The 23,621-nt window shown below is 37.4% G+C and overlaps 7 protein-coding genes and 1 non-coding gene across 13 annotated transcripts; 6 read left to right on the forward strand and 2 right to left on the reverse strand.

The window, feature by feature from the left end:
* Positions 1-172: 172 nt before the first annotated feature.
* On the forward strand, positions 173-1,401 carry AT2G00860. The gene is made up of 2 exons (NR_143693.1): positions 173-455; positions 1,112-1,401. It is a non-coding gene; the product is annotated as an uncharacterized misc_RNA (transcript).
* Positions 1,402-1,434: 33 nt separating this feature from the next.
* Positions 1,435-4,032, forward strand: AT2G32560 (F-box family protein). Of its 2 annotated transcripts, NM_179860.2 has the most exons (5): positions 1,435-2,188; positions 2,276-2,355; positions 2,439-2,617; positions 2,698-2,772; positions 3,349-4,032. In NM_179860.2, exons 1-5 carry the CDS (start codon positions 1,592-1,594, stop codon positions 3,531-3,533), a joined length of 1,116 nt encoding a protein of 371 aa, NP_850191.1. In that variant the 5' UTR covers positions 1,435-1,591; the 3' UTR covers positions 3,534-4,032. The 2 variants fall into 2 exon arrangements, with proteins under 2 accessions (NP_850191.1, NP_001323563.1); NM_001336405.1 differs by having other exon boundaries at positions 1,436-2,188; positions 2,698-3,761.
* Positions 4,033-4,196: 164 nt separating this feature from the next.
* Positions 4,197-6,089, forward strand: AT2G32580 (transmembrane protein, putative (DUF1068)). Of its 2 annotated transcripts, none has more exons than NM_128817.5 (3): positions 4,197-4,801; positions 5,425-5,448; positions 5,561-6,089. In NM_128817.5, the coding sequence occupies exons 1-3, from the start codon at positions 4,621-4,623 to the stop codon at positions 5,905-5,907; spliced, it is 552 nt and encodes a 183-aa protein (NP_565746.1). In that variant the 5' UTR covers positions 4,197-4,620; the 3' UTR covers positions 5,908-6,089. The 2 variants fall into 2 exon arrangements, with proteins under 2 accessions (NP_565746.1, NP_001189658.1); NM_001202729.1 differs by having other exon boundaries at positions 4,208-4,801; positions 5,425-5,452; positions 5,561-6,043.
* EMB2795 (condensin complex subunit) lies at positions 6,062-10,114 on the reverse strand. Its single transcript, NM_128818.3, has 13 exons — positions 9,715-10,114; positions 9,409-9,510; positions 9,154-9,271; positions 8,751-8,815; positions 8,618-8,678; positions 8,328-8,528; positions 7,942-8,237; positions 7,715-7,859; positions 7,362-7,618; positions 7,214-7,244; positions 6,854-7,008; positions 6,627-6,737; positions 6,062-6,398 (listed from the first exon to the last, which is right to left on the reverse strand). The coding sequence occupies exons 1-13, from the start codon at positions 9,979-9,981 to the stop codon at positions 6,192-6,194; spliced, it is 2,016 nt and encodes a 671-aa protein (NP_180818.2). The 5' UTR covers positions 9,982-10,114; the 3' UTR covers positions 6,062-6,191.
* A 202-nt stretch (positions 10,115-10,316) lies between these two features.
* Positions 10,317-12,530, reverse strand: AT2G32600 (hydroxyproline-rich glycoprotein family protein). The gene is made up of 7 exons (NM_128819.4): positions 12,146-12,530; positions 11,721-11,890; positions 11,430-11,506; positions 11,260-11,325; positions 11,095-11,169; positions 10,885-10,959; positions 10,317-10,769 (listed from the first exon to the last, which is right to left on the reverse strand). The coding sequence occupies exons 1-7, from the start codon at positions 12,295-12,297 to the stop codon at positions 10,551-10,553; spliced, it is 834 nt and encodes a 277-aa protein (NP_565747.1). The 5' UTR covers positions 12,298-12,530; the 3' UTR covers positions 10,317-10,550.
* A 358-nt stretch (positions 12,531-12,888) lies between these two features.
* CSLB01 (cellulose synthase-like B1) lies at positions 12,889-16,412 on the forward strand. The gene is made up of 9 exons (NM_128820.3): positions 12,889-13,268; positions 13,468-13,789; positions 13,994-14,119; positions 14,214-14,336; positions 14,471-14,671; positions 14,761-14,896; positions 14,970-15,151; positions 15,228-15,575; positions 15,713-16,412. The coding sequence occupies exons 1-9, from the start codon at positions 13,006-13,008 to the stop codon at positions 16,283-16,285; spliced, it is 2,274 nt and encodes a 757-aa protein (NP_180820.2). The 5' UTR covers positions 12,889-13,005; the 3' UTR covers positions 16,286-16,412.
* Positions 16,413-17,458: 1,046 nt separating this feature from the next.
* On the forward strand, positions 17,459-21,197 carry CSLB02 (cellulose synthase-like B). Of its 4 annotated transcripts, none has more exons than NM_001336407.1 (10): positions 17,459-17,778; positions 17,980-18,298; positions 18,497-18,622; positions 18,687-18,809; positions 19,169-19,369; positions 19,482-19,617; positions 19,792-19,973; positions 20,049-20,396; positions 20,521-20,615; positions 20,759-21,197. In NM_001336407.1, the coding sequence occupies exons 1-10, from the start codon at positions 17,516-17,518 to the stop codon at positions 20,790-20,792; spliced, it is 1,827 nt and encodes a 608-aa protein (NP_001323767.1). In that variant the 5' UTR covers positions 17,459-17,515; the 3' UTR covers positions 20,793-21,197. The 4 variants fall into 4 exon arrangements, with proteins under 4 accessions (NP_001323767.1, NP_001323766.1, NP_180821.1 ...); NM_001336406.1 differs by having other exon boundaries at positions 20,049-20,244; positions 20,324-20,396; positions 20,521-21,197; NM_128821.2 differs by having other exon boundaries at positions 20,521-21,197.
* A 354-nt stretch (positions 21,198-21,551) lies between these two features.
* Positions 21,552-23,480, forward strand: AT2G32630 (Pentatricopeptide repeat (PPR-like) superfamily protein; the record flags this gene model as incomplete). The annotated part of the gene is made up of 1 exon (NM_128822.2): positions 21,552-23,480. The coding sequence occupies exon 1, from the start codon at positions 21,606-21,608 to the stop codon at positions 23,478-23,480; it is 1,875 nt and encodes a 624-aa protein (NP_180822.1). The 5' UTR covers positions 21,552-21,605.
* Positions 23,481-23,621: the final 141 nt, after the last annotated feature.

A 23,621-nucleotide genomic window follows, 5' to 3' on the forward strand; every position in this document is an offset into this window, starting at 1 on the left:
CAACTTTGGATAGAATAAACATTTTAAAGAATTTGTCACATTGAATTATGGATAGTATTTACTACTGACTGTGAATGTTACCCGCCACATGCCTCTGGAGATTAGTCGGAATTTGGCTCCGGAATCTTTTGGAGTAAAATAGTCAAAACATGACGGAGTAAAAAACTAAAAAAAGCATATTAACTCAATTTACATTTTCTTAATTCTTATGGGTTACTTTACCCAAAATTGAACCACCGTCAAAATTTGAGTGCAACAGTAAAAATCAGAGTCTCGAATCCATTGGGTTCTCCAATTTTCGCCATTGCAAACAGCTAAAATTCCACCAAATCCCAGCTCGAATTTGGAACCCAGATCGCCGAATCTCGTATGGTGGCGTTAAAAGTCCGGCGGGCACCTCACGTAGGCCTCAGCCGTTTCCGCCTCTTCGCAGACTCTTCTGACCTTCCCCAAAGGTAAAATCACAATGGCCCTTGATTGGTTTTTGCCTCATCGGCTCTAAAGTTTACTGCTTTCCCCTGAGAAAATGAGTAAAATTACTACTTTTTCATATTTGGTATTGTTAGCAATTTGAAAGTAGGAATGATTAGTAGTTGGTTTAGTTTCTGGTGATTGAGCTGCTTTAGCTTGATTAGGGAATGAGTTTGAATCTCTCTGCATAAACAAGAATTTTGCATTGTTTTTGACTGTTGTAGTATCTCCGGTTATTTGGCTTGATAAGTAGGCAATGATCAGTTTTTGATATCTATAGTTTTGAAGATCTTAGAGATGTTAAAGTTTTGGAGGCTACTGTTCCTTGTTTAAACAAATTTGAGTCTGAGGTCTCTGACTTGTGGTGTGGTTGAGCATCCTGTTTTACTTCATGTGGCTGTCGTGGTGACACCGAATGGCGGTGTATGCTTATATCCTTAATCTGGTTTATAGGATTCACTCTAATGACTTCATGGAGGTTGATAATGTTGTTTAGGATGACTTGTGATCATTGCTTATTTACTATTTTTGCATAATTGTTTATTTACTACTAAGGTCATCCCCATCTCTTCTTCTTCCTCTTCTTTATTGGTTGGTTATGTTTTTATAATATAGTTTTCCTTCACTTTTAATATTGTAGGTTCAGTGAACCTTTTGTTCTGTGTCTGGCCAGATCCAATTCTATCTCCTCCCACTGTCCTTGGAAATCCCAATGCCACCACCACCAAGTAGACCTTTTTCTATATAAATTCTTCTTTTTATTCTTTAATAAGTAACCCCCTTCAATTTAGGCTTTGTTTCTAAGGCATTTTCTTTCCTGTAATCTGGGTTTTTGTGGGTCCAACACACTCTCTCTCTCTTGATTTTAACAACTTGGCAACTTCATTCAATTTCAAGTTCCAAAACAAGAGAGAGAGAGAGAGAGAGAGAGAGAGAGAGAGAGAGAGAGAGAGAGAGAGAGAGAGAGAGAGAGAGAGAGAGAGAGATAAAGAATATTTTATTGTGTCCATGAGTTGGTTAGGTGATCCTCCAATTCCAATTGGCTATCCATCTATCCTCTTCTTTTATTTATACTCTCAGAAACAAGAAATCAAAAAGGCAGCACAATAATACTGTCTAAATGCTTCTCTACTTTCTCATCACTTGTCTCTCTTTCTTTTTCTTTACCAAATCTCTTTCTCTTCCTCCATGGGCATCTGAAACCAAAACCTTGCTCTCCTTCTACTTCATCAAGAATCCCTTTATGAACACCCTACATCAGACCAAACACGATCCAGCCTCTCCGGTGATCGACCAAATGTCGGTTCTTGACCTCCCTGAGCTGGCTCTTGACTGCATTCTTGACCTTCTTCCACCCTCTGGACTCTGCAGCATGGCTAGGGTTTGTAGCTCCTTGAGGGAGAGATGTGTTAGTGATCATCTATGGGAGAAACATTTGAAGACCAAATGGGGCAAAATCCTTGGCCCTGCTGCTCACAGAGAGTGGCAATGCTATATCTCCTCTTCCACATATCATCTTGATTCTCCTCATCATCAAACTGGGAATCTTGGTTTTGCCAAAATCATCTCTCTGATCCGATCTCTTTCATCCGTTTTCCGAGAGGATAAACAAAGGAGGGGATATGCATCTTCTCTGCCACTTGATTCCAGCATGAGCTGCTACCTCTCCCTTGAAACAGGTCGTTTTTGGTTCCCAGCTCAAGTTTACAACCGTGAGGTAATCATTTCATAAACATAGTTGCTCCATTTTTGCTTTATGGATTTGATTAAAGTACTAAGAGGCTTTTTTTTGGTGAAAGAGCAGAATGGACATGTAGGGTTCATGTTGTCATGCTATGATGCGGAGCTCAGCTATGATACTCACACGGATACGTTCCAAGCCAGGTATAAAATATCTAATGTCCACATTTGACGCTAACAAATTTTCTTATTTCTCATCATAAGTTTACGTTTATTGGGGAGTTTAGGTATCCACCACATGGTAGACGAGCATCTGCGATTGAAAAGGGTGTGACATGGGATAGAATAAGAGCAGCTCCCATTGATGCATCACCTCATCTTCTCCATGTATCAGATTCTTTAAAAGAGTTGAAACCTGGAGATCACATCGAAATCCAGTGGAGAAGGAACAAAGAGTTCCCATATGGTAAATAATAATAATATGATGCTTTTGGTTTGAACTTGCAATCTGATTCTGAAAAAAGCTTGTGTGATGTTGTTGTGTAGGATGGTGGTATGGTCTTGTTCGCCACTTGGAATCCTGTGATGGAGATCATAACCATTGCCATTGCCATCTTAGTGGTGAGTTCTCATCTTCATCTTCATCTTCTGTGGTTAAAAAATGGAGTCTTGGTTGGTTGTTTTAAAATTGGCTGTCATATTCTATGCATTACTCATTGTCTCAGCTCATAAAGTCCATTAAATTCCCAAAACATAGTTGAAAAGGGTGAACATTGAAGAGAGCCAATTCAAGCAATGCCTTTTCTTGTTAAGATTGGTCCCAAAACGACAAATGATGATGATAATGTGATGATATGTCTTGATTTTCCTTGACATTTTGATAAATGTGTGTCTTCAGTTGATGTTGAAACCTCCACTTATGTCCTCATCGTTGGAATTTGCATTACTAATGGGTGTGGGGCTCAACAATGATTCTGTCTCTTTATCACTCCAAAAAAATCTCTTATTTTTATCATTTTGCTGGCACATTGCATGACCACATAAAAGTAGAAATCACATCGAAATAGATAATTTTTGGGATTTCTCTCTGCCCACTTGCATCTTGATTTAACCTTTGTCTACTGATAATGTGTTAAACGAGTTTTTGCATTCACATGTTGTACTAAATTGTCAAGTGTTGATGAATGGTAAAAACAGAGACGGTAGTGTTGGAATTCAACCAGTACACAGTCGGATCAAGGTGGAGAAGAACGATGATCATGAGAGATCATAAAGAGGAAGGTAACGAAGAAGACGGGTTCTATGGAGGAATCCGAAAGCTAAATTGTAAAGAAGAGATTGCAATGTGGAAACGTCACTGGCCTTGCTCCATCTTGGAATAGCATTAAAGAAGCTTTGCTTAAACACATGGGGAAAGATATTACACATCACTATACTGAGAGTAGGTTGTTAAATTTAGACGTCTATTCTCTTTTATCCAATGTATGGTTGATCGTGAATTATTTGTTGGGAATAAAGTCTATACGTGAAATTATTGTGTCACTTCGATTTGAGAAATATTGTGTTGTATAGGGAAAACTTAATACAATTGATTTGAATACTCAAAGAGCATTTTGGTTTTGATCTTGTTGCCGCTTGCTATGTCAAGCTCTCCCAGAGTTTCAGGTTTTCTGCTACACCTTCTGATCTCCTCTGAATTTTTTTACATGCCCTATTTAGAAATACACCTTTGTCACAATCAGTATCCAAAGACAAAGTTTCATACTGCCCATTGTCTGTTCCTCATTCCTATCTTGAGTCTTTTTTTCTTCTGCACCTCATCAGTATCATTGCCAAACAAATCATCTGTGGAGACAGAAACATTGAAACCACCTGTTGGGTTTGCATCAAATGAACATGTCGCTGCTCCTGGGAAGGATTGTATTTGAAAGTCAGAATCCTAATCAGAAGAAGAGACAAAAAAAGAAGCTTACCATTGCAGCATTAGTTGCTCCACTCTCAATAAACCCAAACTAAAGATTCTCATCTTCTTGAGAAGAAAGATTCCTGTAGTCATATTTTCCTTGCAACAAAGTAGCAATTCCATCGCCTAACGTTATCTAATAAGTAGCACTTTTGTAACGCTATAAGGAGGATCCTCCTTAGACACATCCTCAATAGTCAATACATAAAGTCATAGATATGTCTCTACACAGCTTCGGGATTCAACGTAGTTAGAAAATTAGTATCTGTAAGTCAAAAACATCACCGAGTAAAAAGAGTCCACCCATTAACTCAAGTCTCAACTTACACTTTGTTTTATTGGTCCCATACCTAAGTATAGAAAACCATTCAGTTGAATCTCCACCGACACCATAATCTGAGTGCAAGAGTCCATACTCTCCATCAGAGAGACTCAAATCCAATTCTCCTTACTGCAACAGCTCAAATTTGGAATCTTTTGTAAAAACCCAGATCAGCGGATCTCGAATGGCGAAGCACACGGCAGCGTTGAAGGTGGGACTAGCTTTACTGGCCCTCAGCATGATTGGCTACATACTTGGTCCACCGCTCTACTGGCACCTCACGGAAGCCTTAGCCGTTTCAGCCACTTCTTGCTCTGCTTGCGTCTGTGATTGCTCTTCGTTGCCTCTTCTCACCATCCCAACTGGTAATCACTATTTCCCTTTATTGGATCTTGCTTGATCGGCTCTAAAGTTTATTCATTTTCCCTGAGACAACGAGAGCAAATTTAGTACCTTTTTCATATTTGGTATTGTTTAGTAGTAGTTGGTGATTGAGTTGCCAGATTGCATGCTTTAGCTTGATGAGGGATTTTGAGTTTGAATCTCTATGCAGATAGATAGACAAGAATTGTGTAGATCTACAAGAATTGTTTTGTTTCTCTGATTATTTGGTTTGATAAGTATATCTGAAGCTATAGTTTTTGGTCATGGAGATTTGAAGTTTGCAGGCTGCTGTTCTTGTTTAAACACCAAGTTTGAGTCTTTGAGATCTGACTTGTGTTGTGATTTAGCTTCTGGTTTACTTGTTCTGGTCATTGTGACTTCTAATAGCAGTGTATGTGGTTTACTCTGTGTTTATCTTTATCTTTATCCATGTATGTGATTCACTCTTAATGAATTCATGGAGGTTGATATGGTTGTCCACAATGCCTTGTGATCATTGCTTCTTTACTATCTACAAACTTCTTTATCTACTATATGTGTATTTTTCGGATGATACCAAAAATAAAAAGCCTAACTCTTTTTACTTGTTTTCATATTGCTGCAGGACTCAGCAATGGTTCATTCACTGGTGAGTTTCTCTGTCAATTGGATTCATCAGTTAAAGAGTTCCCGGAAGAAAACTCTTGACTATGTTTTTAGTAAATGAGTCTTTTAAGAACATCTTGTCTTTTGATGCGCAGATTGTGCAAAGCGTGATCCAGAGGTGAACGAAGACACAGAGAAGAACTACGCTGAACTTTTAACAGAGGAACTGAAGCAGCGTGAAGCAGCATCGATGGAGAAACACAAACGAGTAGACACGGGTCTGCTAGAGGCCAAGAAGATAACATCATCTTACCAAAAGGAGGCAGATAAGTGTAACTCGGGTATGGAGACTTGTGAAGAAGCAAGAGAGAAGGCGGAGAAAGCACTTGTGGAGCAGAAGAAGCTGACTTCTATGTGGGAACAGAGAGCTCGTCAGAAAGGATACAAAGATGGAGCCACCAAGTCAACTGTTAAATCCAAAAGCGGCACTGAGGTTGCTTAAGGACACACCAAAGGTTTTGATTTCTTATCACACGAAAGAAAAGTTTCAGTGTATCTGTGAATTTGATTCATACTATTGTATTTAAGTTTTCTGATGGAGATAAATCAATCAGATGGAATGAAAACATGTAACCAAAACAACAAAGGATTAGTGGATTTTGAACAAAGTTACAACACAATCAAGTCATTACATTGAACTACAACATACTTATTAGGCATAGTGATGAGCACAAAGGCACTCTCTAAACACTCGGCTTCTCCTTTTGGTCTATCTTCACTTTTCTTTCAGGCAAGGTGTATTGTTAGATCATCCAAGTTTTGAGAACCAATGAGGCTGAGATTGTGCTCGTTCGCCAAATGCAGCAAGCAGATGAAACATAGATGTGGTGAGATGTCTTGGGTTCTCTCGGCTGCTTGGCAATCATCTGGGAAGCTAGCCAATAGCACTTTGAAAGATCTACTTTCAGGTGGTTCTTGTTGATGTTCCTCATCCTGCACAATCAGATTCTGTTAATATCATCACAGTAATGGGCAGAAAAGAAGGAAAAGCCATCCTTGGGTTAGTTTCGGCATGGAACCATAAGAAAAAGGTGCACTGCACTAAACAGGAATGTATGTGTGTGGAATTCTAGATTGTATGTTGACAAAACTTGGCTGATGTGAAGTACACGAATGAGTCATGTAAATCATAAGAGAGATAATCAGAGTATATTGGTTAACCTGAATTGGAGGTTGATGAGATTCCTGAAGACACTCCCAAAGAGTTTCCTTTAGCACTTGCACATCAACTTGTTTTGAAGCTTTATCGTATTGGACATCAATTTTGTTGACCTAAAGCATGAGTTGTGTAGGATAATTACAACAATGTTTCATTCCTAAGATAGATAGCTACAGCCTTTTAAAATGATTTGTAATGCTGTAACCATATGCAGATCAATCTATCATACCTGGCGTGGCTGAGAGATTAATGTGTTGGTATCCTCTGCATCACTTTGATCATTTTCATTATCATCGAATGGGCCATCATCATCATCATAAACATTATCATTTCCCCAGGATTCCCCATGTTCATAATCATCAGGCTGCTGTCTTGAAGTTTCACCTGGAATATGCACATAACAAAACAAGTGTAACATAAATATTTTTTTTTCAGAAACCCAATACAGATTTAGTGGTAAATTGTTGAAACCATTTCCTTTGTTACGGAAATTTAATATCAGTAAAGAAAACAAAGACACTGTTATACGCCTCATAAACCGCCACGGATACCAACAAGTGATGATTTTCTTAATGACTGGAAGTGTTACCTGAGTTTTTTCTTCTCCTCCTCCCAAGGCACTGTTATCATTCAGGAGAGTAAATTCAGAAAAGATGACACAAAATGGAAAAGAAAAGATAAAAAAACACAGAAATAATAGCAAACTAGTGACTTGGTCTGTGTTTGGCAAGCCATACCATCACATTCGGTAGTAGAAATAGCTTTATTAGATTCTCAGGTTGATAATGGCAATCCTCTGGAAGCTTCGTTTGACAAGGGGTTCTACTTGCTGGGAGAAGTAAAGTCTTTGGGTTTTTTGGAGGGGCAAAAATATCAGGCATTTCTTCCTCCAAAGCTTTTGCAAAATCTAGTTCAGGCTCTGCTTGCTTCTTTTTCCTGGTTTTCTTCGCTGGTGGAGAGGATTTAATTTCTGAAGCAGGTTGAACATCTGGACCTGCAAAAAGAGTTCAGAGAATGTAAACCCTCAGAAGAAAATCGAAAACTAAGAGGACTTATGTTATTTCTTGAAATCAGAGATATAAGCGCATACCTTTTGTTTTTCGATACTTCCAGTGATCAGGACCTGCCCAAGAATTTTGCTTAGATGAAATTCCCAACGACAAAAAGAGATAGTCATCAACATTCTCCAGTCTGTCATCTGAATCCATGTCTTGCAGGGAGGCTGGTTCAACTTCCTGCAAAGTGAAAACATTAGGTTTTCAGTACCAAATAAAATTCATTAAGAAAAAAGATTATTAGAAGAGCGATGGTAATAACCTCATGAAAATTTGAATATATTGGTTCTGCTTCATTGGGGCCAAAGTTTTCATCAACATCACCGGATTGACCCTCATAATCAAAAGAAGTTCCAAAGTTCTCATATCCTTCATCATCGTCGGCATAGCTAGCATCATTACCATGTGAAATATCAAATGACTCGGTCGTCTGCTGACCACAAGAAAACGTGTCAGATGGTCTTTGGTTCTCTTCATCAAATTGATTGATTATAGCCCGAAGAGATGGTACAATCTCATCCTTCTTTCGCATGTTTAGCACCATTTGCTCCACACATTCTACAAATTTAACCACAACATCAGAGAAAGCATAATGCAATAAAACATGTACAATGGTAGAGCGAGGCATATCAGCCAGTAAAGCCAGACCTTTAACAAAGGATAGATCAATTGTTTCTGATTTGTCATGCTTATTTGCAGACGAAACAAGCTTTCCAGGGATTTCTTGTGAATCAAATAGAACTTGACACCCTCCATAGACTCCTAAATTGTTTAGCAGCAGGCCCTTTGCTCCACCTTCATCAAACTGTGCTGAAGTCTGATGATAAAGGGGATCCACTGCAAATGCCACTGGAAAGAAAAAAGAAAGATAAATTATTGTCGTACATAACTTACTTTCACAAACGAACAAAGGGAGTTACGTTAAGTTAAGCAAATACCATCAAATTTCTTCACGTTAAGGGCATCAAAGGAAGGTTCCAGTGTTGATAAAGGCGATATCTGAAAGTTCGAAACACATCAGTAAATAGTCTCATCTATTAAATCCAGAATTAGATTTTGTGTATGAACTACCTTTTTCTCTGGCTGCTTCTTTTGGTTAGTTGCATTTTCTACGGCACCAGCAGCATCCTCGTGATCTAGTTCATGAAAGAAATATCAGAAAAGAATATAAGAACTTTTTTTACTTTAGTACCTACGTTAGAAATTAGAGCTAAAGAAAGAAATTCAATGCATTGCATAGCCCTCTTCAGAGATTTTAAATTCTCGTGTAGAAGTCAAAACAATAAGAAAAGTATTCATCTGTTTACCTAATGAGTTTCAAGACTAGTTTGGCAAACCATATTAACAAAAATGAGTGAATAAATATCTCCACAAATAGATAAAGCTACATGTTGTCTGTTGAAGTTTACCCTGACAGTTATAACCAAGTACTAAAGATAAGATAGTTTCTTGTGTGTAAGGTTATTAATCTAACCTCCACCGTCATCATGGCCAGCTCGGGTAATTCCACCCAAGACCTTGTATGCCTCTGAATGAACAGAGTCTACCCGCATTGAGTAAATCTTAACTCCAGCTTCAAGAGTGCAACTTGCCTGACTTGGACGAACACATATGTCTTAAATATGATTCTGAACTCTTGTTTTTCCTTTCAGTTTTATGTTTTTGTGTATTCTCAAACGTCTTAACAGCATTTTAAAAAAGCCAAAGAAGAATGAAATCGAAAGCTTACCTTTTGAAAATTTGTTTCTGTATTGTTCTCATCTTCAACTTTGATAATCTCACAAAGATGGTCGATCAAATTCAACTCCCATGTATTCTTTTGATTGATTTTCTGTTTAACACAAAACCCACATAACATAAATTAAATTGCAAAGCTAAACAAAGATTATAGTGATTAAAAAGCTACTTGTAAATCTCATCAGAAGCATATTTACCCAAGACCAAGGTCAAAGACAAGGACTTTTAGCCACGAATTTTCCTTTTTCACTTGCTATAATTATGGGGGAAAAAAAGACAGAAGAAAGTAGTTGCTTACGTTTTCACTGGCTAATTTGATACAGTTCTGAAACAACTCGAGAATTTGCTGTTTGTCGAAACAAGGATCAGACTCCGTCTCAGGCTGAGACCCACGAGCGAAAATGACAGACCTACGACGGCTAGCAGCGGCTCTTGCGGCTCGAGCTTGTTCCCGTTCCAATCTGTCATCGTTAGATCCCAAGAAGAAGGGACTCGTCGGAGCCTGGATTCGAGTCGTCGTTGAAGCTGGCTTTTGCTTAGGGTTTGGAGTTAAGGATTCATCCATGACAGAACTTCTCCGCTTGTATAAACTCAATGAGAGAAAATGCGTTTGTTGGGTTCACCGGAGCTTTGTGGATCCGAGAAAATTCAAAATAATTTGGGAATTAGGGATTTTAATATTTTGATTTTCCCTCTTCTTTACCCTTTTGAATTTCAGAGACACTGATGAGAATGTGTAAATACATGATTACCCCCGTCGAAAGGTGAGTGACGTGGTATACTCCACTTTGATCATCGTTAGAAATAATTTAAATATGAAATATCCATGGCCGGTCATAGGACTGATAGATTGGGTTAAGACTTGGTTAAGAGTTAACCGATATATAACAAATGAATTTTGTTTCGCCAACGCTAATTGTACTATTAACGGAAAACAATCTTGTCAAAATGGTACATACGAGAAGCAGATAGAAGAAACTCAAAGAAGGTATCTAGAGAGCTAATACATCCGTAGAGATCACAGCTTTGAGAATCCATGTCAAAACAGATTTGTTTTTCAGTCAAAGAGCAAGTCTCTCTTAGTAAACCATGATCAGAGTACTGTGTTTTTAAACTGCTTCGCTGGATTCTCTTTCACATGTTAGGATGTCCGAAACCTCCAGCTGGTGGCATGGGCCTAAAACCATTGTTAGCCATTGGAGGTGGTGGCGGTGGGAATAAACCAGATGGAGGTGGTGGTGGCGGTTGAGCTTGATGAGGCGGGGGTGGTGGTGGCGGTGGAAGACCATTTGCTCCAACAGCTGACTGAGGCTTGTTTGGTTCTGGCTTGGTAGGCTTGAAATACACCTGCAGCTGTTTTATTACATTCTTTGTCAGTATTTTGATTAATCCAAACACAAAACTTATCCAATCTCGGAAAAGAAACTAAGCTTATGGCTTTATGAGAATTATGATGAGAAGCACTTACTGTAAACATCTTGGAGTCTGGATCCCAGTGAGAGAAAAACTTTGGGGTTGATTTATCAACCTCTGTGCTAGGAACCTGAAACCAATGCGAAAACACAACCATCAATATCAGTAAACAATTCGACCAAGATATGTTGGGCTACTAGAGCTATAATCCCAGATGACTTGTAGAATGTAAATGTCACGAATAAAAGAAAAAAAAAACACATACCTTGAAAGCTATGATTTCATATGGTTCGGCTGCAAATAGAAGGTATTGATAGCTCTTGTCATAAGGTTGAACTTTCTGCACACAAAAAAAAAGGAAGAAAACTATTCAGTATGAAGGAAAAGAAAGAGTTTATGAGATACATAGACAAGGAGTTGTAACACTCACCTGCTCATAAGATGACATGAAACGATGTCTTGGCTTTATGTTGTCCTCTATCTCAGGATATTCAATCTGTAAAACATTGTTTGAGGAGTAAACAGACACAGTGAGATTTTACTCTGGCTAAGTCTCTAATGATGATCATTGAAGTTCAACAATAACAATTAGATGCTTACCTGGAACAGAAGAGATCTTTGTTGCAGCTCGGGATCATACTGTTTTGTAACCCGGTACCCTGGTCTACCAATTTTAACTGCAAGACCATACATAAAATGGAGTTATTAATAAACCCTTTAAAGCAATCAATTAAGTAAAATCTATGTACTCAATAGCAAAGATATACAATTTTGCTATTACTTCTAGACAATCACTTTCCCATTATATCCAATTCCAGGCCTAGGCAGATTTGATATCAACAATGGGAATAAAGCTGTATTATAATTATAGAAAATAAAACAACTTATTACCTGTTCTGCGAACTGAGACATTGCGCTTGAGTGGCTGCGGCTTAGTAGGAGCATCCTTAGCCTCTCGAGCAGCTCTCTTTGCCAAGTTTGTCTGATGCCTCTTACCTTGAGTATGTGCCAAGTAGTTTCCTTCATTGTTATGCAGTGTTAGACATAGTTTACACTCATAGCTGCACAACATAAAAACACACCAAAAATCAAATTAGTGGCATGAGGGGAAAATTAAAAAAAAGAACCTAATTCTAGAAACAACAGCCAAACAAACTCAAGAGCTATCACACATATGAATAATCAAACTCAAAACGGAGCAAAAATGTAGATGAAGTTGGTAAAATCACAGTATTCATAAATCTCAGGTTGATCATCCAACAATTGAATCTGCTACTTACTCGTGCAACAAAGCATACATAAATACAGTAACATACCTTCCAAGATGATTTCGCATGAAATACGGATCTTTAGCAAGGTCTATGGTTTCAAGAGCAAGACGACGGAGACGCTCACGGCGATCTATGGCCTCGTTTTGGCCGGAGGCGGCGCCGCCACTACCAGGCTTGGAACCCCATTCTCTATCCATAGCTGCTACTAGGATCTCCTTTCACGCTAACTAATCCCCAATCGGTCCTTCTATGCTCTCTTGTGCTGCTCTCTCGATTGCTGGAAAATTTTGACAATTGCTGAGATTTTTCTTATGACTTATGAAGATTGGGGAAAAAAAGCACAGATGGGGGAGATTGGGTGGTTTATCAGAGACCCTAATGTGGGTTGGGTTTCGAATAAGATGAGACAGTTTAAGGCCCAATATCAGCCCATCAATGTGTTAAAGAGAAAATAACGTCATCAGGTTTTATTTCATACATGATTCATTATAATGATAAACTGATTAAATTAAAATCCTAGATAGACAGACAATTTCTGCTTTCACTTATTGGAATTTATAATCAAGCTAAATCACTACTTGATAATATAATAAGAATGATATAAATTACTTTAAAATTATTATTAATTATCAAATAAATGCGTGTAACTAATTTCATTGCTTTAAAACATGAACATCAATGTCTTACGTTACTTCTTCCACAAGAAACAAGTAAGACTTTGACTTTTTAGGTTTCTTGTTCTCGTGATCTTCACGAAGGTGAAGCTTCCCTGCTTATAGGGAATCATCATTAACTCTTAGCACATTAATTAGGAGTTTCCCACATGCGTATTTATATACAAGCATGAAGCATTCATCGATGTGAAGTTCGAAAACATATCCAAAAACTGCAAGAAAGCTCCTCCCATGGCGGATTCAAGCTTTTCTCTTCCTCCTCTTTGTGAAAGGATCTCATACACGAACTATTTTCTAAGAGCTGTATATCTCACGGTTCTAGGCCTTTTCTTTTCTCTTCTCTTGCACCGAATCCGACATACGAGCGAATACGACAACGTTTGGCTCGTGGCTTTCTTTTGTGAATCTTGTTTCTTCTTGGTATGTCTGCTTATTACTTGCCTAAAATGGAGTCCTGCTGATACTAAACCCTTTCCTGATAGACTTGATGAAAGGTATCATTTTCGTTTTACACATAAATCATATATACAAATATTATTTTTAGCATATATACAATCATTATTGTTATTAACTTTGTATAAAGTCTGAGCTAGTTTGCTACCTAGCCTTAGTTTAATCATCAAGATAATATTCATTTCTATGTTATCTTTTACGTAATTCATTAACCTGGCATATAAAATATTGTAATTTCAGGGTTCATGACCTTCCTTCGGTGGATATGTTCGTGCCCACAGCAGATCCGGTTCGAGAGCCACCGATTATGGTTGTGGACACCGTGCTTTCGCTGTTAGCTGTAAATTATCCGGCAAATAAACTAGCTTGTTATGTGTCGGACGATGGATGCTCACCTCTCACTTATTTCTCTCTCAAGGAAGCTTCTAAGTTCGCCAAGATTTGGGTACCGTTCTGCAAAAAGTACAACACTAGAGTTAGAGCTCCTTCTAGATATTTTCTGAAACCTATAAGCGTCGCAACAGAGGATTATGAATTCAATAGAGACTGGGAAAAGACGAAGGTAAAAAGGGTTTGATTATTTTTTAGGTGTATGACATTTTTATGTTTACAAATAATATTATTGTGCTTATTTACAGATTAAATTCTTGTTTTGAAACAATTGAGATACCTAATAAAGTTGCACATGATCTGAAGATTTGTTCTTAGTCTTTCATCTTATGTATTGAGAAATTTCTTGATGTTTTCTTTTTGTGTAAATACAAAGAGGGAGTACGAGAAGTTGAGGCGGAAAGTGGAAGATGCCACCGGAGATTCTCATATGTTGGATGTAGAAGATGATTTTGAAGCATTCTCAAACACAAAACCAAATGATCATTCAACTCTAGTTAAGGTATTTAAAAAAAATTCCTTAAGTAAAAACAATCAAGTTTCTAACTATAGTTATATACGCACACGTTAATTGTTTTATGTGTATATATGTGAAGGTGGTATGGGAGAACAAGGGAGGTGTAGGAGACGAGAAAGAGATCCCTCATATCATATACATATCAAGAGAGAAAAGACCAAATTATGTTCATAATCAAAAATGTGGAGCCATGAACTTTCTGGTTAATGAATTTTCTTACACATCTCTCTCTTTTTCTTCTTATTTTTTTCTGAAGTTTCACATCTTATATAGTGTATTTTTTTTTTTTGTTGTACCGAAAATGTGATAAGCATATGATATGATGAATTTGAACAGGCAAGAGTGTCAGGGTTGATGACAAACGCACCATACATCTTGAACGTGGATTGCGACATGTATGCCAATGATGCAGATGTAGTCCGACAAGCAATGTGTATACTTCTGCAAGAATCATTAAATATGAAACATTGTGCTTTTGTTCAATTCCGTCAAGAATTCTATGATTCAAGCACCGAGCTAATAGTCGTCCTACAATCAGTGTGATTTCTTCTTTTAAATTTTGTTTATCTATAATTCTAATCAATACATTGTTATTTATGATATGTCGTTTTCTTTGCTAAATTTAGCATTTGGGACGAGGAATCGCGGGAATCCAAGGACCGATATATATAGGATCAGGATGCGTCCACACGAGAAGAGTTATGTATGGTTTATCTCCAGACGATTTCGAAGTTGATGGAAGTCTTTCTTCAGTTGCTACAAGTAAGTCTTTCATAAAAATCTTCAAAGCGTTATTTAAAACATTTTTTTATTGACCCTTGCTGTTGCTATCAAGGGGAGTTTTTGGTTAAGGATAGTTTAGCGAGAAGATTTGGTAATTCTAAAGAGATGATGAAATCAGTGGTTGATGCAATACAAAGAAATCCAAATCCACAAAATATACTTACAAACTCCATAGAAGCGGCTCGAGAAGTGGGACATTGTCAGTACGAGTACCAAACCAGCTGGGGAAACACCGTATAATTCACTTTTCAGTTTAACCAAATAATATTATATTGTTTCGAAAAATTCTATAATATTGAAAGTTATGCAGATCGGCTGGTTATATGATTCAGTGGCGGAAGATTTAAACACGAGTATCGGAATACATTCGAGAGGTTGGACTAGCTCATACATTTCTCCGGATACACCTGCATTTCTTGGATCTATGCCGGCAGGAGTACCCGAGGCGTTACTCCAGCAGCGTCGATGGGCGACAGGATGGATCGAAATCCTTTTCAACAAGCAAAGTCCGTTGCGAGGATTGTTTAGCAAGAAAATAAGATTCCGACAACGATTAGCTTATCTTTGCATTATCACCTGTCTAAGGTCAATCCCTGAGCTTATTTATTGTCTCCTTCCTGCTTATTGCCTACTCCACAACTCTACCTTATTCCCCAAGGTGACTCTCTCTCTGACACTCATAATAAGGTTTAAAGTTCTGTTTTGGTTTAAATGAAGTTCAATTTACTTTCATAAAATTAATTTTGAAGGAAATTTTTAATGTTTTATTATTATTATTTGTGTGTGTGTATGTAGGGACTTTATTTAGGCATAACTGTCACACTTGTTGGGATACATTGTCTCTATACTCTATGGGAATTTATGAGCCTTGGTTATTCCGTACAATCGTGGCTAGTCTCCCAATCAGTTTGGAGAATAGTAGCCACTAGTAGTTGGTTATTTAGCATCTTTGATATCACACTCAAGCTTCTTGGCATCTCGGAAACGGTGTTCATAATCACTAAAAAGACTGTGGCTGGGACCAAGTCAGCATTAGGGTCTGGACCCTCTCAAGGAGAAGACGTTGGTCCAAACTCAGACTTGTTTAAATTTGAATTTGATGGCTCACTTTGTTTCTTGCCTGGCACATTTATTGTGTTGGTGAATATAGCCGCTCTAGCTGTTTTTTCTGTGGGTCTACAACGGTCGAGTTACAGCCATGAAGGAGGTGGTTCGGGTCTGGCAGAGGCTTGCGGATGTGTTTTGGTAATGATGTTGTTCCTTCCATTTCTAATGGGTTTGTTTAAGAAAGGAAAATATGGAACCCCATTGTCTACTCTCTCTATAGCTGGCTTTTTAGCAGTTTTATTTGTTGTTTTCTCTGTTTGAATGTAGTATGGTGATATGTGTTTGTTGTGTTACTACGCTAAGTTTACCATGACATTGTCTTAATTAATAATTCTATATATGTAACTTTATTTTGCGTGCAAAATGTTTGCCCAAAACTATAATTAACTAATGTGAATTGAAGCAGTTTTAAGTTGTGAATTAGAAAGAAAGAAAGAGTGATTCTCAAAAAAAATACTGTTAAACTTGCAAGCTATTAAATGAGAAAAATGGAGATCCAATTTATAAGTGTGAACCATGTAGTCCTAGGTTCGAGTTGTATGACTACAGTCTACAAGACTAAACTAAATTGTTTTAATGCCCGGTCAGAAAGAAAAAAAAGTTAGGATCTTGCAATTTAAAATGTTTAAGTCATATATAGAAAACAAAACATGTAAATTAGTGTGTAGTCATTACCTTAACTCAAAACAATAATGACGAAGTTCAACCTTCTTGGCGTCTCTATCATAACCGGTTAAACTATTGATTTCACTACTCCCTCTTTCCGTTTGATAAGATGTTTTAGAATAATTCGCAGAGATTAAAAAATAATTATTTGTTTTGTTGAAAAGTGTGGTTTAATTATCTGGATTATGGTTGATGCTGAGAAAAAATTATTCTATAAGATTAACTATACTATTTCACACATGCGGACTATGCCACTAGCTATTGGTGTTAAATGCTTAGAACGATATAAATTGTTTTTTAATTATCAACACCAAATTAAACATGAAATATATATCATTGCTTTAAAACAAGAACACAAGCTACTCACTATCATGTCCTTCAGAATCCAGCTATTACGTTAAGAGTATGTCTCTTAACGTAATCCACTTATTACGTAATTCACTTATTAAGTAGCGCTATGTCTCTTAACGTAATCCACTTATTACAGTAGCGGTATGTCTCTTAACGTATTCCACTTATTACGTAATTCACTTATTCCAGTAGCGGTATGTCTATTAACTTAGCTGTATGCATGTCTCTTAACGTAATCCACGTATAACGTGTTACTTCATCCACAAGAAACAAAGACTTTGACATTTAGGGTTTCTTGTTCTCGGGATCAGTCATGAAGCTGGAGCTTCCTTCTTATAGGGAACATTAACCCTTACCATGCGTATAAAGCTTAAATCTTTGTTAGAAGCACTATATATACAAGCATTCATAGACATAATAACGTACATTAAGCCCTTTAGAAACATATTCAAAAATCGCAAGAAAGCTCCTCCCATGGCAGATTCAAGCTGTTCTCTCCCTCCTCTTTATGAAAACATTTCATACAAAAGTTATATTCTAAGAGCTGTGGATCTCACGATTCTTGGCCTTCTCTTTTCTCTTCTCTTGCACCGAATCCTATATATGAGCCAAAACGGCATCATTTGGCTCGTGGCTTTCCTTTGTGAATCTTGTTTCTCATTCGTGTGGCTCCTTAGTACCTGCACAAAATGGAGTCCTGCTGAAACTAAACCCTATCCAGATAGACTTGATGAAAGGTACCATTTTCATTTAAACAGAAATCATGTGTATACACAAATATTAAATATTATTTTTATTAATACATGAAAAGCAATATTCTTAATAAATTTGTATAAAGTCTTAACTAGCTGCTACCTAGATCTTAATTTAATTCTAAAGACGTATTATTCATTTCCATGTTATCTTTCTATTTATTTGAGCTGACCTTGAAATTTCAGGGTTTATGATCTTCCCTCAGTAGATATGTTCGTGCCCACCGCAGATCCAGTTCGAGAACCGCCAATTATGGTTGTGAATACCGTACTTTCGCTGTTAGCAGTGAATTATCCAGCGAATAAACTTGCTTGTTATGTATCGGATGATGGATGCTCACCTCTCACTTACTTTTCTCTCAAGGAAGCTTCTAAGTTCGCCAAGATTTGGGTTCCCTTCTGCAAAAAATATAACCTTAAAGTTAGAGCTCCTTTTCGGTATTTCTTAAACCCTTTTGCCGCAACAGAGGGTTCTGAATTCAGTAGAGATTGGGAAATGACTAAGGTAATGAATTTGATTGTTTATTTTGCGATTGTGTTTGTCTTTAGATTTACAAATTTTTTTAATCAGTTTTTTTTTTAATTATAAATACGGAAGGTAATTATATATAAAAGGAAATTTGGTTAAAAAAAAGAAGCAATTAGTTTTTTTTTTGGTGGTAAAAACAATTAGTTGAAATTGTGTTTTTGTATTAATTTAAAGAGGGAGTACGAGAAGTTATGCCGGAAAGTGGAAGATGCCACCGGAGATTCTCATTTGTTGGGCACAGACAATGAATTGGAAGCTTTTTCAAACACAAAACCAAATGATCATTCAACTATAATCAAGGTATTTCTACAATTCATAATAAGGGTTAATTAAAACAATTACATGAAATCTTGTTAATGTGAAGGTGGTATGGGAGAACAAAGGAGGTGTAGGAGACGAGAAAGAGGTCCCTCATATCGTATACATTTCAAGAGAAAAAAGACCAAACTACCTTCATCATTACAAAGCTGGAGCCATGAACTTTCTGGTCAGTGAATTTTGTAGTCAGACCATCACAAGATTGGTTGAGATCACAGATTAGTTTTTTATGAAGCACACATTTGATCATTATGGTTTAGATTCGTATATATTTAAATCCATCAATAACATAACTTAAATTAGTAAAAAATTTACCTTTGATTTTTTTTTTTTAAATTTGTTGTACTACGTATCTTATGGTTTTTTTTTCCAACAAATCATATCTTATGAATTATGATCACTAAACCAATGAGAATTGATATATCATAAATGAGAAGCCATATCGAACTATATCAATGAATGTCGTTTTACTTTTTCTTTTGCATCGTTATATTAAATATCTGATGGAGTGTGAGATGAACTGAACAGGCAAGAGTGTCAGGGTTGATGACAAATGCACCATACATGTTGAACGTGGACTGCGACATGTATGCAAACGAAGCAGATGTGGTGCGACAAGCAATGTGTATATTTCTGCAAAAATCACAAAATCAAAACCATTGTGCTTTTGTTCAATTCCCTCAAGAGTTCTATGATTCTAACACCATCAAACTCACCGTCATAAAATCAGTAAGATTTCTCCTTTTTAAATTTTTGTTTATAATGATCGATCGGTTCAATATGTTATTTATCGTTCAATACTTAAATCTTTCTTTCTTTTTATTTTCTTTGTTAAAATTAGTATATGGGACGAGGAATTGCAGGAATCCAAGGACCAATAAATGTTGGTTCAGGTTGCTTCCACAGTAGAAGAGTTATGTACGGTTTATCGCCGGACGAATTAGAAGACAATGGAAGTCTTTCTTCGGTTGCTACAAGTAAGTATTTTAAACATTTCAATTGTATATTAAAACCATGTTCTCATGTTATCTGATTTTAAACTATATATATTCATCTAACATACAATTCATAATAATTTTGTTGTTATGTAGTGTATTACTATATATTTGAGTTATTTCATTATTCACCGTTGCTGTTGCTATTTATTTCAGGGGAGCTTTTGGCTGAGGATAGTTTGTCAAGTGGATTTGGGAATTCAAAAGAGATGGTGACATCGGTTGTTGAGGCATTACAAAGAAAACCAAATCCCCAAAATATACTTACAAACTCCATAGAAGCGGCTCAAGAAGTGGGACATTGTGACTACGAGTCCCAAACCAGCTGGGGCAAAACCGTACGTAGATTTTAAATCTCTTACATCTTTGATATTTTACAAAATAGCTGGACCTTTACCATATAAATCATGCAGATTGGTTGGTTATACGATTCAATGTCAGAAGATATGAACACTAGTATCGGAATCCACTCGAGAGGTTGGACTAGCTCATACATTGCTCCGGATCCACCTGCGTTTCTTGGATCTATGCCGCCGGGAGGACTGGAGGCAATGATCCAGCAACGGCGATGGGCAACAGGATCGATCGAAGTTCTTTTCAACAAACAAAGTCCGTTGCTAGGATTGTTTTGCAGAAAATTAAGATTTCGACAGCGAGTAGCTTATCTTTGCGTTTCCATTTGTGTAAGGTCAATCCCTGAGCTCATTTATTGTCTCTTGCCTGCATATTGCCTACTCCACAACTCTGCCTTATTTCCCAAGGTAACTCTCTCTTTCTCTGTCATTCATACTAAATATCATATTGTTCTATTTGTCATCATATATATGAAAAATTTAGAAGGAGATTTCAATTTTGATCTTTGATACTTTTTCCTTGTGGATTTAGGGACTTTGTCTTGGCATAACAATGTTACTTGCGGGGATGCACTGTCTCTACACTCTATGGGAATTTATGTGTCTTGGTCATTCCATACAATCGTGGTATGTCTCACAGTCATTTTGGAGAATAGTAGCCACTAGTAGTTGGTTATTTAGCATCTTTGATATTATACTCAAGCTTCTTGGACTCTCGAAAAACGTGTTCTTAGTATCTAAAAAGACTATGCCCGTCGAAACCATGTCAGGATCTGGGATTGGACCATCTCAAAGAGAAGATGATGGTCCGAACTCAGGTAAAACTGAATTTGACGGCTCACTTTATTTCTTGCCCGGCACATTTATTGTCTTGGTGAATCTAGCCGCCCTTGTTGGGGTTTTCGTGGGTCTACAACGGTCAAGTTATAGTCATGGAGGAGGTGGTTCGGGTTTGGGAGAAGCTTGTGCATGTATTTTGGTGGTTATGTTGTTCTTTCCATTCCTAAAGGGTTTGTTTGCGAAAGGAAAATATGGAATCCCATTGTCTACTCTCTCAAAAGCTGGCTTTTTAGCAGTTTCATTTGTTGTTTTCTCTGTAGGAAACTAGTATAGTGATATTGTTTTGTTATATATGTAAAGAAGTTAACTTCATTATTAAACACATCAATTTGAATACAATCAAACATTCTCGTAAGTCATCAATCATCATGCATATAAAAACATGAATAAGAACACACAAACAACCGACTACCTGTATGTTTCTGTGTGACTTTTGTCTCTGTCTGTTTCTTTTGGTTAGTTTCATTTCCTACAGCATCAGCATCATCCTCGTAATCTAGGGGAAAATATCATAAAAGAACATTAAGATAAAACTTTACTTGCCATTCTTTAGACATTAGAGAGAAAACTTAGAAATTTAATGCATTGGATAGACAATAACAATCGCCAGCTTAAACAATAAGAGACATATTCATCTGCGTACAATTATTAAATTGGTTAACTAAACCGGGTTTGGTATTGCTGCCAAGGGCGCCTAAACCAACACCAAGATTTAGAGCGAAGCGAAGTGAAGTGAAAGAAGAGTTTTGAACTCTTGAGTTTCTTCTGCAGTGAATCATGAACATGTCTTCTTCTTCTCGCAAACTCTCGCGACTCTTCAACATTGTAACTCAGAATCAGAAATCTCCAGTTTTGCTTTCTTCTGACCAAGAAGCAGCCAGAAGAATCACGGCGTGCCTGGTGGAGAAATCCACCATCGGAAAACTTCAATCGAATCCATCACTCCTCTTCAATTTGAATTCAAATGTTACCCGTCTCGTTCTATCTGAGCCAACTCTTCCCACTCAATCCTGCATCGATTTCTTCAAGCTTCTTCGCGAATTCGAATCTAATCTCAAACCTGATCTCACGGCGGTAGTGACTTTATCTCACCGGTTATATTCTAACCGGAGGTTCAATGAGATGAGATCGCTTCTGAATTCAGTTGTTAACGACGGGTTTTACAAGCGTCCGGTTGAGGAGTTAGGATCAGCGATGGTGGATTGTGACATTTCTGAAGAAAAGTTTGAATTTTTCGAAAAGTTTTTCGATTTGGTATTTAGGGTGTATGTTGATAACGGAATGTTTGAAGAGGGTTTAAGGGTTTTTGATTACATGGTTAAAAAGGGATTGAGTATTGATGAAAGATCCTGCATTGTGTTTTTGGTTGCGGCGAAGAAGCGACGGAGAATTGATCTCTGTTTGGAAATTTTCCGGCGAATGGTTGATTCTGGAGTGAAGATAACTGTTTATTCATTGACGATTGTGGTTGAAGGATTATGTAGAAGAGGTGAAGTTGAGAAGAGTAAGAAGCTGATTAAGGAGTTTTCTGTTAAAGGGATTAAACCTGAAGCTTATACTTACAACACTATTATCAATGCTTATGTTAAACAGAGAGATTTCTCGGGTGTGGAAGGGGTTTTGAAGGTGATGAAGAAGGATGGTGTGGTGTATAACAAGGTTACGTATACGCTTTTGATGGAATTGAGTGTTAAGAATGGGAAAATGAGTGATGCGGAGAAGCTGTTCGATGAAATGCGTGAGAGAGGAATAGAATCTGATGTTCATGTGTATACTTCTTTGATAAGTTGGAATTGTAGAAAGGGAAATATGAAAAGAGCGTTTTTGTTGTTTGATGAATTGACAGAGAAGGGACTTTCGCCGAGTAGTTATACCTACGGGGCGCTTATTGACGGGGTGTGTAAGGTAGGGGAAATGGGTGCAGCTGAGATATTGATGAACGAGATGCAAAGTAAAGGAGTTAATATCACTCAGGTGGTGTTTAATACGTTGATTGATGGGTATTGCAGGAAAGGGATGGTTGATGAAGCATCAATGATTTATGATGTGATGGAGCAGAAAGGGTTTCAAGCTGATGTTTTCACTTGTAATACGATTGCTAGCTGTTTCAATAGATTGAAAAGGTATGATGAGGCAAAACAATGGCTGTTCAGGATGATGGAGGGTGGTGTGAAGCTTAGCACGGTTAGTTATACTAATTTGATCGATGTTTACTGCAAAGAAGGGAACGTTGAAGAGGCAAAGAGGCTATTTGTGGAGATGAGCAGCAAGGGAGTACAGCCCAACGCTATCACGTACAATGTGATGATCTACGCTTACTGCAAGCAAGGGAAAATAAAAGAAGCACGTAAACTAAGGGCCAACATGGAAGCAAATGGGATGGATCCGGATTCATATACCTACACGTCGCTCATACACGGGGAATGTATTGCTGATAATGTGGATGAAGCAATGAGGCTCTTTAGCGAGATGGGGTTGAAGGGTTTGGACCAGAATTCTGTTACGTACACGGTGATGATCTCGGGTTTGTCCAAAGCTGGAAAATCAGACGAAGCCTTTGGATTGTACGATGAGATGAAAAGGAAAGGGTATACAATAGATAATAAGGTTTATACTGCACTCATTGGAAGTATGCATTCACCTGAGACTTAAAACATATTCGTCAAACAAAGACCTGTATGAGCTGGTAACCCCTGAAATCTCTACCTGTTAATGGTTAAAATCGGTTACTTGAACAGAACCATTTATTTTCTGAAAGATTCTTTGAGCTAGTTGGGACAGGGTATGTATCAA

This window comes from Arabidopsis thaliana, chromosome 2 (genome assembly GCF_000001735.4).
Source record: "Arabidopsis thaliana chromosome 2, partial sequence".
In the NCBI taxonomy this organism is placed as follows: Eukaryota; Viridiplantae; Streptophyta; class Magnoliopsida; order Brassicales; family Brassicaceae; genus Arabidopsis; species Arabidopsis thaliana.

Coding starts and splice junctions, on each gene's coding strand:
- AT2G32560 (NM_179860.2), top strand. CDS start 1,592: ATGCTTCTCTACTTTCTCATCACTTGTCTCTCTTTCTTTTTCTTTACC. Junction 2,356..2,438: donor ACGGATACGTTCCAAGCCAG/GTATAAAATATC, acceptor TGGGGAGTTTAG/GTATCCACCACATGGTAGAC. Junction 2,773..3,348: donor TTGCCATTGCCATCTTAGTG/GTGAGTTCTCAT, acceptor TGGTAAAAACAG/AGACGGTAGTGTTGGAATTC.
- AT2G32580 (NM_128817.5), top strand. CDS start 4,621: ATGGCGAAGCACACGGCAGCGTTGAAGGTGGGACTAGCTTTACTGGCC. Junction 4,802..5,424: donor TCTTCTCACCATCCCAACTG/GTAATCACTATT, acceptor ATATTGCTGCAG/GACTCAGCAATGGTTCATTC. Junction 5,449..5,560: donor CAGCAATGGTTCATTCACTG/GTGAGTTTCTCT, acceptor TTTGATGCGCAG/ATTGTGCAAAGCGTGATCCA.
- EMB2795 (NM_128818.3), bottom strand. CDS start 9,981: ATGGATGAATCCTTAACTCCAAACCCTAAGCAAAAGCCAGCTTCAACG. Junction 9,272..9,408: donor CAGAAACAAATTTTCAAAAG/GTAAGCTTTCGA, acceptor CGTCCAAGTCAG/GCAAGTTGCACTCTTGAAGC. Junction 7,619..7,714: donor GAAGTATCGAAAAACAAAAG/GTATGCGCTTAT, acceptor CTCTTTTTGCAG/GTCCAGATGTTCAACCTGCT.
- AT2G32600 (NM_128819.4), bottom strand. CDS start 12,297: ATGGATAGAGAATGGGGTTCCAAGCCTGGTAGTGGCGGCGCCGCCTCC. Junction 11,170..11,259: donor TCATGTCATCTTATGAGCAG/GTGAGTGTTACA, acceptor TTTTGTGTGCAG/AAAGTTCAACCTTATGACAA. Junction 10,960..11,094: donor ATGAAATCATAGCTTTCAAG/GTATGTGTTTTT, acceptor CATTGGTTTCAG/GTTCCTAGCACAGAGGTTGA.
- CSLB01 (NM_128820.3), top strand. CDS start 13,006: ATGGCGGATTCAAGCTTTTCTCTTCCTCCTCTTTGTGAAAGGATCTCA. Junction 14,337..14,470: donor GTGGAGCCATGAACTTTCTG/GTTAATGAATTT, acceptor GAATTTGAACAG/GCAAGAGTGTCAGGGTTGAT. Junction 14,897..14,969: donor TCTTTCTTCAGTTGCTACAA/GTAAGTCTTTCA, acceptor GTTGCTATCAAG/GGGAGTTTTTGGTTAAGGAT.
- CSLB02 (NM_128821.2), top strand. CDS start 17,516: ATGGCAGATTCAAGCTGTTCTCTCCCTCCTCTTTATGAAAACATTTCA. Junction 18,299..18,496: donor GAGATTGGGAAATGACTAAG/GTAATGAATTTG, acceptor ATTAATTTAAAG/AGGGAGTACGAGAAGTTATG. Junction 18,623..18,686: donor ATCATTCAACTATAATCAAG/GTATTTCTACAA, acceptor GTTAATGTGAAG/GTGGTATGGGAGAACAAAGG.